The 15,100-nt window shown below is 32.4% G+C and overlaps 1 protein-coding gene and 1 pseudogene across 50 annotated transcripts in view; one reads left to right on the plus strand and one right to left on the minus strand.

Moving 5' to 3' along the window:
• Window positions 1-6,404, plus strand: part of LOC139490791 (protein phosphatase 1 regulatory subunit 12A-like) — an 80,316-nt gene extending 73,912 nt beyond the window's left edge. For all 50 annotated transcript variants that reach the window (XM_071277797.1, XM_071277803.1, XM_071277800.1 and 47 more), the window contains one exon: window positions 642-6,404. In XM_071277797.1, coding sequence (XP_071133898.1) covers window positions 642-715 — 74 coding nt within the window. In that variant the 3' untranslated portion in view covers window positions 716-6,404. The remainder of the gene's footprint in view (window positions 1-641) is intronic.
• A 2,391-nt stretch (window positions 6,405-8,795) lies between these two features.
• Window positions 8,796-13,326, minus strand: LOC139490800 (uncharacterized; annotated as a pseudogene).
• Window positions 13,327-15,100: the final 1,774 nt, after the last annotated feature.

Below are 15,100 nucleotides of genomic sequence, written 5' to 3' on the forward strand. Positions count from 1 at the left end.
ACTATAGACTGTAGCCTGTATCTTGCATTTGGAATTGTTATGCCCCACCTACAATAGTAGAGGGGCATTATGTTTACTGGTCTGTACGTCCGTCTGTCTGCTTGTTTGTCCGTCCGTACGTCCATTCGTCCCGCTTCAGTCTAAAGTTTTTGGTCAAGGTAGTTTTTGATGAAGTTGAAGTCCAATCAACTTGAAACTTAGTACACATGTTCCTTATGATATGATCTTTCTAATTGTAATGCCAAATAAGAGTTTTGACCCAAATTTTACAGTCCACTGAACCTAGAAAATGATAGTGCGAGTGGGGCATCCGTGTACTGGGGACACATTCTTGTTTTTCATTCTAAATTGTCTATCCAGGATTAAAATTTAAGATGGACCTGTTGAATTTTCATCACAATTCTCTTCTTCATTTAACAAAATTGATATTACTTTTGACATCTTTTAACTATCATTATCTGAGACGTAGTTCTGTGATAACATATCTTTTAATTACAAGTATGATAATATCTTTTTAATTTAATTTACATTTAGGTAAAGAAACAGAATAGGACTATACTCAGAGTTTACTTCAATACCATTGATTTTCAGGGATATGTTTATTACTAGATCTTAGTTCATTAATATTTTGTGTTTTACAGAAAATGGAAGTATTAAAGGAAGACAATCGTCGATTAAAGGAAGAAAATGGTGCATTAATTCGTGTGATAAGTAAACTGTCTAAGTAGGTCAAAGTACTCAGCAGATAATGATGTCAAGTCTAGGTCATTAAAGAGTTTTTCGCAATACAGATCTGAAGACATAGCTGTATAGTTCTTTCTCAGTAAATTACAAGTTCTTCCTGTTAAATAACGAATCAAAGTCATTTTTTTCAATTTCAGTATTGCTGTCGATTGTTTTGCCTAATCATTTCATATTTTTAACTTCACTGCCCTTTTAATAGCTTTCCTCTTTCACTGCGAATAAAGCTTGTGTAAACAATGTTTAGCTTTCACTAACTCAGAATTTAAAAAAAGCTTGTGATAGTCAATTTGAGAAGAAAGATTTTTATTGAAATGAAGAAGCAATGGTTATTAATTTCATAGAAAGATTTTTAGTGGTTTTTTTTTCGATAAATGACATTGAAAAATAAAAACAGAAGTCAGGATAATATGAAATATTTTTTCTTCAAAATTTTGTTACTCAATAGAGAAGTATCAACAAAAAGTTCTGTGTATATTGCTGTACGGTGTATTTCTTAAAATTAGGTTGTACTTCAATATTATTTTTTTTTGAATTTGGTATAGATTAATTCAAAAATTATATTATATACATACTAGTATATAGATGTGTATTTATTTTTTTCAAGTATATAATAAACGGTGTGGAAATATACCACTAACTCCAAAACTCTTTGTAAACTAACCAAACACTTTTGTAGAGTATATGTTTAAGTTGCAATATTCAATATCTGTTTTATACATAGTTTTCATACAGAAAAATTCATTAATTTCAAGAAGCCTGAAAAATGAAATCAAGAAATATTTCGAATCATGCAAACATTTAGGATAATTTTCTTTTCTTGACTTATTTCGTAAATGAAACAATTGTATTTATATTGTTAGAAGAAACTGTTTGAGGGTGATATTTCCTATCCCATGTTATAACAGAATGTCTTAGATGAGTAATGATAGTGTAGCTTGGTCAATGTTTGTGCTTAATAAGCTACTGGAATTTTAAGGAATATGAATGTATAATGTATTACCTCCCTTTGTTTGGTGCTACTATGGAAACAATCTCTATAGCAACAGTATTTAAATTGTGATAATAAATTATCAGTACGAATGAATGTGTTGAAATTGTTTAAGAAATGTTTTCTTAAATATGGTTAAAATTTTATTTTAGTGCAATTAAAACAGTGCTAAGAATTGTTTTTATGTTTGTTGAACCTGAAATGTTTTATGAGTTATTGAAAGAACTTGCGTCTTATTTAAAATGTTTAACTGTCATACATTTTTACAAGACCATTACATTTATGTGCAGTTGTTGTGTCTACAATCTTTCTAAATTATTTATTTTATTATTTTTCTCTTTATTTTGAAATGAAAATCTCTTGACAATAAGGCTTATTTTGATTTTACCTGGTAATTTGTCAAATATTCTTCCTATGGAAAGAAATTATTAGACACTTATAACTTCTGATATAAACCATTTACGGATCGATGAAATAATAAGAAAAATATTTTGTTAAAGCCAATAACTGCTGTAACATAAAAACCCAATGATTTGAGAAAGTGTCTATTTTTGTGAATGAGTGCTGACCGTAGTGCTGTGTATATAAGGCCAGTTGAGATTACTATTGTACATATGTATATAATGTAAATATTAGAATTGTCTTATTTATTACTGATGTAGTCAGATCTCATGGGAAGAGTTACTATAAAGCTCAGGCATGGTTTACTCAGTAGTGAGTTCTCCATGATAAATCCAGTCTTTCATGCTGTCAAAGAGTCATTCTTTTACATGGTGCCAAGTCAAATGTTGGTTCACAAATAACATTTGTATTATCCCATGGAAATTAACTCCAAAAATATTTAGTTTGACAGTCAGCATTTGTTTTTATCTTTGATGAATCGTTGTTAGAGAATAAACTATTTCTATAGGGAATAATTATTTTCCGTTCTAGTGGGTGAAAAATATTTTGATTGAAATTTGTTTGCGCATGGTTGTATGTTTGTTATGAATGAACATTTGTTTTTTCACCTGCTAGAAATATTTAAAAGAAAGAAAATATCTTGATCAATTCATTCTTACCTTATAATTTGAAAGTGTAAAATGATCAATTATGTTTATAAACAGATACCAAAATATCTATAATAAAAGTATAGATTATTATATAAAAATTGCAAAATTTATTTTAAAAAATAAACTGAAAAATTGAAAAAGATAGGAATATTGACAAAAAAAAGGGAAAAAAAACTTTAGAAAAAAGATCTTTTGAATATGCAATGCTAAATTATAATTATAATGGTAAGAATGAATTTGATTAAATACAGGAACATCACCAGAGAGTTGAAGTTTTATATATTAGTCCTAAAAACATCTACCATTTGTATGTATACATTAGTTTCTCTTCCGGTATCATATCATATTAAGTTTGCTTTGGCGTTGCTTGGTAGAGAACTCTTTAGGTGACATGCTGGACCTAAAGTTTGTATACCTGTAACTGGTTCTTGTTTTAGTTTTAATATATAAGGCATCAACATCAGATGATGATTACCATACTGGTTCCCTGTGCTTTTGTGATAACTTTGTTGTTTCCTATGGGCTTGTGTTACTTCTGGTTACCATTCAGGAGTTACATATGACCATTGTTAACATAAAGAGTTATTCCCCTTAGGTGACATGCTGGATCTGAGGAAAGCACAGGAATTCAGAAATAACCACAAATCTAATTAGTTGTACATTTTTATTAAGTATTTATGAGGTGAAGTAGGTACTAGAAGGAAGCAATATGTGCACACCAAATCTCATAAATCTCATTTGAGATCTTTTTGCAATATTCAGTTCAGGATTACTGTTATGGAAAAAAAATAAGATTTCAAATATATGACTTAAATTGAAAGGAAAATAAAATAGATCTCAACTATATGTAAGAAAATTTATTTTAATATGTACATTCTAAACAACTCTGCCCTTTTACTATTGTTCCTTCACTTCATTCAATGTAAGAAATTTAAATTAGAAAATAATGAAAATTCAAAAATGTTCCCATGAAATTACATATTAGATTTTCAGAAATTAAAAAGAATCAACAAATGAAATAGTTTATTATAAGTATTTGTAAAAGATAAAAGATGCTTGTGATTCTCTTATATTGTTTAAAGTGTTTAAATTTGTAAGTCATATCAGGATAAGAAAATTAAAAATAAGCATTACTAATTTTAGATACATGTATATCTTAAAAATGTAGTAATGCAGGAGTTAGCAAGTTATGTGTTGATATTTATGCTTTTGAGAAAACTCTGAAATGTTCCTATTAACATTTATTTCTTCTGATATTGAGAGGAAACAAATGAGTTTTAGCAAACATACAGAGTTATTCCCCTTAGATGACATGTTGGATTTAAGGAAAGCATAATAAATCATGAGAACAAATCAGCAAAAATTAGTGTGATAGCAAAATATGAGCTTGAATGCAATATACTGTGGATTCATTTATTTTCGTGGGTATCAATTTTCGTGGATTGCTGAAAACTTGCATATTCGTGGATATTTGATTTTGTGGTTTTACAAATCTCTGTATACAAAGCTTATTGAAAATGTGATATATTCATAACATTTGAATTCATGGTTCACTTGTAACCACAAAACCCACAAAAATTGGTATCCAACTAATATTAATGAATCCACAGTAGGGATTTTGTTCATGTTGAACAAATATATTATTGTTGTACAAGCCAAACGTTTTACACATATTTCACATCAAATTTGTCAAATTAGTATGTATATTACATATATATTTATTAGCTGTTAGGTAAATGTCCCTTTTTCCAGTTTTTTAACTTTTATAAATACTACAGTCAAATATTGATGATTAACAGTACCAAATCTTCACATTGACTTCAAAAAGTCATTAATATATAGAATATATATCTAAAAATATTATAAAATAAAGTAATTTATATTTTATTACCTGTATTTGTTCACTTTAAGAACAGCTCAAGTATCCATCCTTTTATTTTCAAGTCCCTAAGCTTGAGATCCATCCTTAGTTATAGTAAATGTCATATTTACCATTACATACATTTTCTAGTTTATGTGCAATTAAAACACTCATGAGATATGATAAGAATGTACAAATGATTCTCAGAAACCAGTATGAACATTAAAATTATTTGGTCCTTCCAATCACATGCAATAGATAGTGTTTGTCAATGACAGTGAAAAAACATTGATAACAACATTACATAAAACTCCAGCTGAAAGTTGAAAATGTTAAATGAACTACCTATTACTTGAAACATTATTTTCAAGATTCTTCGCATGTTTCCTTGTACATATCAAAGGCATCACTGATAGTATTTACACCTGACCATATGGAGTACAGTGAAATTTAAGGTTAATGTAATAGTATAAATAATATAAAAAATGATAATGATTGCCAATGAGACAACTATTCACGAAAGTTCAAATGCAGTTAGATGTTAAGCAATTATAATAGGCCTACATAATTCAAGACTTGAAAGGTTTTCTTTTAAAACCTAATGAAAAGTCTTGGTTTTCATGTTGAGGCTGTACATTTTCATACAGATATGATTCAATACCAGGATACAAGGACCCAGTATGCTTTCTATGCTATTGTGGTAATAATAGTATAGTAAGCATGCTCTTGTATCTTTAGGTGACATGCTGGATCTAAAGCTGGTATTGTATGAATTATCCAATTTGATATGTCTCAGTATTCTTACATACAGATTGGATTTATTGTTTCCACTCTATTAAATATCTAGTTGGTTACTAAATCACGACTGTGGTTAATTACATAAAAACATGTACTATGTAAAAACTAAGATTGAACATATTTTTGTCTTGATTTCCTTAATGATTTGAAGTTTTTGAGGTATTTTAAAAGTACCCAGATGTTCTACGCAAAATAAATGTCTTGAAAATTTTAGAAATACAATGTACTTTTTATGAAATGAATATTTGGCTGCCATTTTGAAAATGGTTCTGATTTAGTAAGTAAACTCTGCTAAATTTAAACACTACTTTACTGTTCACCCTTTTTGTCTACTATCGATCTTGAGACATGTTTTTTTGTTCTCAACATCTCTGCTTTTTCGTTAATTTTTTTTAAATTTTGGGATTGACAGATATTCTCTAAAAGTAGTAGTACTTCTAAATGATATACTGATACAGGTTCATTATTCATGTCAGTCATATTGAATCCCTAGTCCCAACCAATTGTTTATAGATTAACCCACATCCTGTCCCAGCTGTCAAGAATCTAAAATTTACTTAACACTTTAATAATGTCATAGGTATTACTTACATTGATACTCAAATTAATAGATATAAAATTGAAAGTTTATAGAGAATATATATTTGTCCTGGTTCATAATGCGATCAATTGTCAAATTTTTACATATTGTTTTGTATCTCTGCTTGCAATTTTAACTTGGCAGCACAGTTTTAACCTGCCTTCTTCCACTGATTGGAAAGTTATCTTGCCTTTATTTAGATATGCTGCTGCTATAGAGACAAACCATGATTACAAAAGGGAGGTAATTTAGATTTGTACATGTTATCAATTATGTTAATGCTAGGCCATAACTGGCATGTTGTGAATTATGTTATAAATGTAAACAAATGTAAATTAATTTAGCTCTAAACACTTAATAAATTGTTTATAAAGGTCAAAATTAGTTTTTATTTATTTATGCTTTACCTATGATATTGGGAGGGGGCACATTTCTTTTCTGTTCTGTACATCCATCCTGTTGGCTTGCCTGTCCATTCATTTGTAAGTCGGTCTTGTGGAGGGTAACATGTCTTTTATATGAATTTATGGTTGCATCAACTTGAAGTTAGTATATTTATTAGTAGAATTTTTTATGTGACAGCTTTATAATGGTATGTCGTCAAATTCCAAAGACATTTGTTTTAAAGACAATAACCTGAGTATAAGTGTATGGATCTCTATAAAATTGTACCACAAGGTACCATACAACAAAAGAAATTATTCAAAAATGAAAATATCATATTTTGCAAATGAATTTAAAAAGTCTTTAGTTCATCATTATAATATAATTCTATTATCATTTTAGCTTAGATTTTATTTAATTCTGCATTTCATATCCACTACACCATTCATTCCTAAAATTGCTATATTATCAATATTTTAGGGTAGGTTTTGCACTGGAGTATACCTTTCCATATATCCCTAAAAAAATAAGTGTCTTTTAGGTTTACTGATGGTCTGGATTTTATGTTTTTTGTCCAAGTGAGGTCTCGACTGATAGTGAGCACAAGGTATTTCCCACAGTCTAATGTGTGTCCATGTAGTGTGTAGGACGTCTGGTGGTGTTGACCTCGTCCTGAGACACGGATGGAAACCCATTTGCCACTTTTTTCTCATTATTCCATTGAGATAAGATCATTTCACAGCAAGTCAACTTCTTCGGTTTACTTGATGAAACAGTTATTGGGAAACAGTAGCGTGCTTGGTGCTGTTGATTCTGACGGGTTGTTTATGTAGGCCACAAAGAGTAAGAGACTCATTACAGTGTCCCGGGGTACCACATTAAGAGGGTCAGACTTGCGATTTTCAAGCATCATAAACTGTACTATGTTGGACAGGAACAGTCTTCTATCAAGTTAGAAAATCTCTTACCCTGTAGTAGTCCATTTTGTGGAGCAGTCTTGCTCAAAGGCCTTGGCCAAATTTAACATGCTGAAGTCTGTCTGATCGACGTCACCCATGTTCTTCACTATATACTTGTCATGTATCGTTATCAGCAGTTTGGATTCGCATGGTAATTTGGTTATAAACCCATGTTGTCCATTGCATATATCTTGGGTTGGGTCAAAGTGGACCATGATCGTACTTTAGACTATTTGCTCAAGTAGGTTACATGTAGTTGGTTTCAGGGATACTGGACGATAGTGTGTTGCAGAGTATTTCCACCTTTCCTATAGATTTTTACTTTCCTCTTGTTTTCTCGGGTTCATTGACAGTTGATATAGTTTAGTCAAGTAAGGTGAGAGGTGATTTGCTGTTTTCTCAAAGATGATCGATATATCATCTTGGCCAGTTGTCTTAAAAGTTCTTAGTCCCTGAGGGATCTCCTGTAGTCCACAATACTGGTATACAAATTTTGCGATCACCAACTACAGGAGATCCTGGGTATACTCTGAATATAATTGGTTGTTCCCGAGAACGCCTTTAGTTGGGGTGTCGATGTGGAGGTACCCATCTTTAATTTTTAGAGTTGTTATTCATAAAGATTCCTGTTTCCGGCTCTGTATGTATGACCAAATTCTTTTTGTATTTTTCTGAAGGTCTTCACTTGCTATGTAATGCATGGATTTGTATGAGATCGTCTAGACTCACGTTGTAGTTCCACTTATATGTTCTAATACCGTGTCCAGTCCTTCTGCGATTTTTGCTTTGGAGTAAGTTCATCTGCTTACTCATATTGATTAAGTATTCATCCAAGGGTGACTGTATATCAAGTGATTTTTTTGTTGCTACATACTTTTCACTTGATTCTTGTGTGATCTTTTTATTGATGCCCATATTATGTTAATATTATCAAACTATGTCTTATAAAAAAAGTTCTACTATCTATGTTTCCCTTTAGACGTCGCGCAAAATACTGGTGATAATAACGTAACGTCGGAAATATAGCAAAAAGCCGTCTTATTTTCTTGTTTTTTACGTAACGTTTTTCTAATGTGATTTCTAATGTGTAAGCATTGATTCATTCAGGTTTTTTTTCATGGGAATATTTTTTTTCAGTAAAGATATTCATGTATATTTTATTTAACGAAAAATGTATATATATATATATACAACTCGTCTAAACATTATGTTTAGACGAGTTGTATATACATTATGTACACAGCCATGTATCACCATCATTGATGGCGATCCGATGGATACATCTGTTGTAGGGTTGTCACTGACTCAGACGTACTTATATATATATATATATTATATTTTTTAATTATAAGCAGAGCCACGTTGAATCATTTCATTTGAATCGGAAAGGTCTACTAAAATATTTTATGAGTGGCTAAACAACAGTGCATGATGTTTTATAATTTAATTCTTATTTCAATCCAAATTGTCCAATACAGAAAGAATGTCTAGATGGGTGTCCTCTGAAATAGTTATACGATAAGAGGCATCTACATCAGCAAGTATGTATAGCAGAGATTTCGTCGGTACCAAAGCAGTCTTTGTCTTTAAAAGTTTATATTTTAACGGATCATTGTCACTGATTTTGTCATAATAATGACCCCGGAAAACCTCGAATCCAGGGGGATATGTAGCACCCCAGCTGTCACTCTCTGCTGAATTCAATACGTGTGAACCTTTGGAAATTTTCATTAAATAATAGTCAAAGTTATCATCGTCGGTTTTGACAGCCACAACAGAGTTTATGGATACCAAATCTGATATGTCTTCTGAAAGAATGTCAGTGTCTTGTGCTACTTCTTCTTCGTTAGAAGTTTGTGTTATTTCGCGTGGCTTAATAGTTTTCTTTACCCCGGTATTTTCTACATTTAAACAGTTAAGATAATTCCCCAAAATGCATTGATCGCACGTGTAACAAGAGAGATCGGAAACAATGATTTCATTACATGTACTAGTAAAAACATGATGTATTTGTCTATTTTGCTGGATCGGCTTAAATATTTTGGAATTGTGTCTATCAATTGAGTCCACATATCGAAATACCCTTCTTTTAAATAATGCACTTCTTGGCTTTTTAAGGCTACTTTCGCAGAACGTAAATAAATCCTTCGCATTCTGAATCACTGTATTGCCACGTAGAACAGATATGTCCGCCTGTCTTTTTATAAATCCCCCCGCGGCATCTTGAGGCCCTTTTGCATGGCTTGTTTCAAAGAAATTTCTATGGAATGTTTTATATCCGAAATCAGGGATGGCAGTAGATAAACTTCCTAAACAGTGCCGCGATTTATATTGGCTAGAACAACCGTCTGTGAATTCATGCATATGATCAACTGTGTATGATATTGAATCTAAATATTCCTTAACTTTCTTTTGGACATATTTTGTAAAATCATTCTCATGTTGCAGGTCCGGGGAAATTACGAAAAAATGTTCCGTAATTATTTCCGGAAATTCTTCTGTACTGTCTACACCATCGTATTCTAAAATGGCGTGTCGGTGCATGACGGTTACATGAATGCTGCATTCAGTTCTTTGGAAGTAATTGGATTGGATTTCTTCTTTCTCGACACAGCGATAATTTTCCGAATAATCGTGGATGCATATGCAATGATTGACTGGCAAGTTCTGAACAAGACTTTTAAGTTGATTGCTTTGCCAGTTTGATCGGTGCTGGTGAGCGGGGAAAGTTTCGAGAAGCTTTTTTAAATTGAGAAACATTTCGTTTACGCTAGTTTTCTTTTTTATCAGGGTCAGTCGGCGCCTTACATTTTTACCCTTCGATTTTTCAGTTATATATTCATATTTTTGCCATTCAACAGTTGAAGACGACTGTGATTCGTTGGGTGAAAGTTTGAAATTACCAACTCCGCAAAGGCTACATTTTCGGTCAAGACAATTTTTTCTATAAAATCCATTTACTTTTGGACATAGCGTAATATGTATAAGGTCTGACATTTTCTCAAATACGGGATAGTCACTTTCTTGCGAATCGGTTTCCCTGTCACACGATTTTCTGAACTTCATACATGCTTTGAAAACAAGGTTTGCTTCCACGTGATATCTACAACAGCATGTATTTCTATCTTTTTCAGATGCAGGTCTTACGAAAAACGGTCGAAGTTTCTCAAATGCTCTTTGTCCAATTTTAATTTCCGGATATTTGGCGACAAAATCTAAATACGCATCAGTTTGTGTTTTTTCCAGCACGTGTGTCATATGCGAAGTATATATAAGTTTGGTCCCAATCGTTCTCTTTTGATATCGGATTTGTTGCCGGTCGGGTGTGATATGCCATCAGAGAGCCAAAAGTTATAAACTGTTTTCTTTGTTTCTTCTGAAATGGAATCTTTTCTTGTTTTCTGTTGCGTAAGAGCCCATGCAGACGATTCACTTTTAAGAATTCTAGACCTAATACGCTGGCCTCCAGCAACCCTTCTTGCTGGCAAACCTAAATTTTTACACAGTTTAATTTTACCTCTCGAGTTTGCTAAATTTTCCCCGCTGATTGATGCAGTAACAGAATTCATTACCGAACGTGCATTCTTATCTCGCTTTAATTTTGTAGATTTTATTATTTCTTGAATATCTGCAACGACGGCCATTTCAACTGGCGAAACTGAATGTTTCAGATTAGCTATTGTTGGCGATCGAGGGGATCTGCGGGCCAAATAAGTCGATATAACTGCGCATCGTTTAGATGGAGATTTTGGTAAACCTTCTTTAAATTTTCTTAGGGCTCTGGCCTTTTCCATTCTGTTTTTGAAAACATTTGAACCTTCTGGTACAACAAGTGACATTGATGAAAGTTCTACATTTTTTTTACCTCTGTGTTTACGGACATTCATTTTATTTTTCAGTTTTCTTTCATTTATTTTCTTAGATTTCTCCCTTTGTTCTCTCTTTTTTCTTGCATTAATCGTTTGACTATATGTTTTTGTCTCGCTCTCTTTATTCTTGTACAACTTTCCATAAGATTTTCTACTCGTTTCATTTTTCTGAAGCCTTTTTCGTTCTCTGTTCCTAATAAGTATTTCCTTAGCCGAAAGTTTACTTTTTTTTCTGTTATTCATATTTCTGAAAGCATATTTATATTTGAATGTACACAAAATTTTGGTCTGATTTTTTTAAGTCCGATTATTTTAATTGATTGTTGGTTTATAAATACATTCAATAATTAAATATGAGTCTTTTTTGTCTCGTGTTTTATTTTTTTGGAACTAATCATTCTCCTGAAACACCAGAGATCATTTCGGTTGTTTGAAGGGATTGGTGCCTCTTGTTTTGTCTACGAAAATTATCTAATATGGTAACTCTTCTTTTAGATTGTTCCAGAACTTCCTAAAGTCAAATCATTTTTTACGAATTTTAATATAGAATAATATTTTTATTTCATTAAGGGAGCAACCATTTGATTTTAATGGGGGGGGGGGGGGGGGGGGGGGGGGTGCTAGGATGAAAAATTTTGTCCGGCATTTTTTTTAGTTGTTATCTCGGTCCTGCCTTTTTATTTTCACTATATTTGGTCCTGCCTTTTTTTACAAGTTTATCCTGGGTTTGTTTGCCAACTGCTCATCCTGCCCTTTTAACCCCACCGCAGTTCGCGCCTGTCCTAAGTCAGGTACCTATAGCTTTTGTTAGTCTTTTATATTTTTTTACTTTTAGTTCATCTCTGTGTTTCGAAGTGAAGAGTGGCGTCCATTTTCTTGATCTAGTATACATTAGGATTTCGGGGCCTACTCAAGACCTCCCCTGGGTGCGGGATTTCTCGCATGTTGAAGACCCATTGGTGGCCTTGAGCTGTTTTCTACGTTTTGGTCGGGTTGTTATCTCTTTGACATATTCCCCGTTTCCATTCTTATTCATTATTTTTTTACTCGAAACTCCTGTCTGCCTTTTTTTTACACTCAAAACCCCTGTCCTCCCTCTTTTTCAAATTTCATTCTAGCCCCCCCCCCCCCCCCCTTAAAAATCAAATGGAAGCTCCCTAAGGCAAAAACATGCCCATATCGTTTCATGTTTGGAGATCGATTCTTTACAAGTTCTTCTTATAATTTCTTTTGCGTATTGACTCTGTGTGAAATATGACGTTTCATTATTTTTCGACGTTTTTTGTCTCATTTGACATTTTTTCTGATTTTTCTTTTCTTTATTTGCGAAAAGGATAAAATATAAAAACAGCCAGTATTTATATTATCATGTTCAGTATTTGTTGTAATTTTTGAAATCTGTATCAGTATTTTTCTTCTGATTTAATCGCGATACATCGTAGATCCCGAAATCGTCAAAATGGAATATTTGTTTGGATTTCAGATGATACGGGACATTTTTTCTGATTTTAAATTTTTTAAATAGTTTTTTTTTAAAACAAGTAAACTCAAAAAGTTTGGTACCAATTTAAACAGAAATGTTTGTAATTTATAAATTATAAATATAAACGATATCCTTTTAAAATTACCTTCAGTATATGAATTTGATCTTCAAAGTTTGCAGTTGGAGTCTAGATTATTTGTCACCATTACAAGATCAAAAAGTTGCTATGACGTCATTTTTCTACATGTATGACGTCATATATGTAAGTAAAATTATGTAATTCAAAACTTTACATATGGTTCTTAATTCCTTCCAAATGAGAACTACCTTTGGCTACTCAATCCATATTTCATTCTCAAAAATGTTTGGAGATCTCAATGTTCAATGTTACGCATTACACGGCAAAATTGCCTATTTCATAAAATTTAGCGCTTCAAATCGAAACCTATTCGTGAAAAAAATATCATGAAAAACAGATATTTTGTTGCCATTAGATTGGGTAACGAAAATTATTTAGCGATTCTGCAAATTGTTGCGTCCTAAACGGACAGTTAGCCTTTTCGCCGATTTTTCTCGAATCACCTTCAAATTGTCACCAGTATCTTGCGCGACGTATATACGTTCGAAGTCTGCTTTCAAAGGTATATTTTTCTCTTTGTTGGTTTTGGTTTGTTGACATTTGCTGATATGGCACCTAGTACTATGTCATAGTCGCTGTTTTCTATATATGGCAGTTTTTTACATCTCCAAGACTTGTGTTGCTATCATCTCGATTGATTAATGATGACTTATTGTCATCTGAGATGGACAGCATTGAAAAAAGTCATAATATTTGCAGAGTCTATCAGTTCATACAAAACAATTGTGTGGTTAGATGCATTACATACCATACAATAGCAAGAGACATAACAATGCTAGTTTTTAGAACTCCTGAGTGTTGATCCCTGCAAATGATATGTGATACTATGTGTCACACATCACACTAAGGCCATATCTCCTCATTTAAATACATTGGAGCGTGTCACAAGGATATTTAGGCTGGCGGAGACCTGAATTTAGTTAAATTCCAGTTATTAGTAGCAGTGTTCGGTATAGGCCGATATACTAGTTTTCACTGAAATTATGGGGTGCCGGGGAATTATGTCAAAATTAAGAGAAGGTAGATTCGGCGGACGTTGGACTTTTCAACTTTTGTTACCAATATTATTAATATAAGTTACAGTGGTTTACTGGTGTTCAAAACTCGTAAATCGACTAGAAAGAAAAATTAAAGTAACAAAAAACAGGATGGGATTCGAAAAAGAAGCAGGGTATGAGGTGATCGTAGAGGGCATATAAATTCATATTTATATTTTTGTGTATATCGTGTTATTTCACCATCGGCAGTCTGCAGAGGTCATCTCGATGGTAATTTAGATGGCGTCTAAACAAAAATACACACGAAATGCTGATACATATTATCGAATCCGTGCATTGTTTATTTTTATTTTTTTGTAATTTTGATATACTTTTCACTATGATACAAATCAAATGAGAATTTTAGTCAAATCGGTGCACATGAATTTGACAGAAGCATAACATGGGTCATCTGACTTCCTACCAATAACATTTCCGTTATCATCAATATATCCCAAATAGTCCATGATTGACATTCTTTGGATGATTATATTGCATCGGGTTTTTTTTATCCAGCTAGTTAACTTAGCCCGAAAATGATATAGTAGATATCACGACTATTTCACCAAATGACGTCTTTGCACGTTCTCGCATAAATCATTAATGACTTTCAATCCAACACGTGGTTAATGATTTCTTATACAGTTAGAGCCCGACCAGTTATTGATTATGTCGGTTGAAGTAAGAAATCCTCTTTCTGTCGTGCCGTATGCAGCAAAGAAATTGTATGCTGTCGAGCAGCCTACAATTTCTGCACGACGATGGGCAATAGGCAAGTCATGTGTAAAGACGGTATTTAAAGGTAGTTGATCGCATTTGGAAAGGTCAAAACGAAGCATCAACTGTTAACAATGTGGAAAAAAATAAGCTGCAGTACATTTTTCCATATCAAATATATGAAGTGCGAACATATTTATGTCTTCTATGGGATTAAAAAAATAGGTCTTCTATAATTACTTTTGTTATTCCCATGGGGTAACAGACTGGAAGACCCTTACAGCATACTCACCTTTGACCATTACACATACATCATTTTCCCTTTAATTCATAAATATTCTTAAACTGTACCATATAAAAAGTGTCCTTAAGTTGGTACGGGAAACAGTTGCTTCCTCCAGTAAAACAGTAAAAACATCTTTTAGGCTCAATTTACTAGGCAGCGGGCATACTATTCAGTTATTACAGGGGAGGTAATGATGTTGCTAA

The sequence above is a fragment of the Mytilus edulis genome, chromosome 10 (assembly GCF_963676685.1).
Source record: "Mytilus edulis chromosome 10, xbMytEdul2.2, whole genome shotgun sequence".
Lineage (NCBI taxonomy): Eukaryota > Metazoa > Mollusca > Bivalvia > Mytilida > Mytilidae > Mytilus > Mytilus edulis.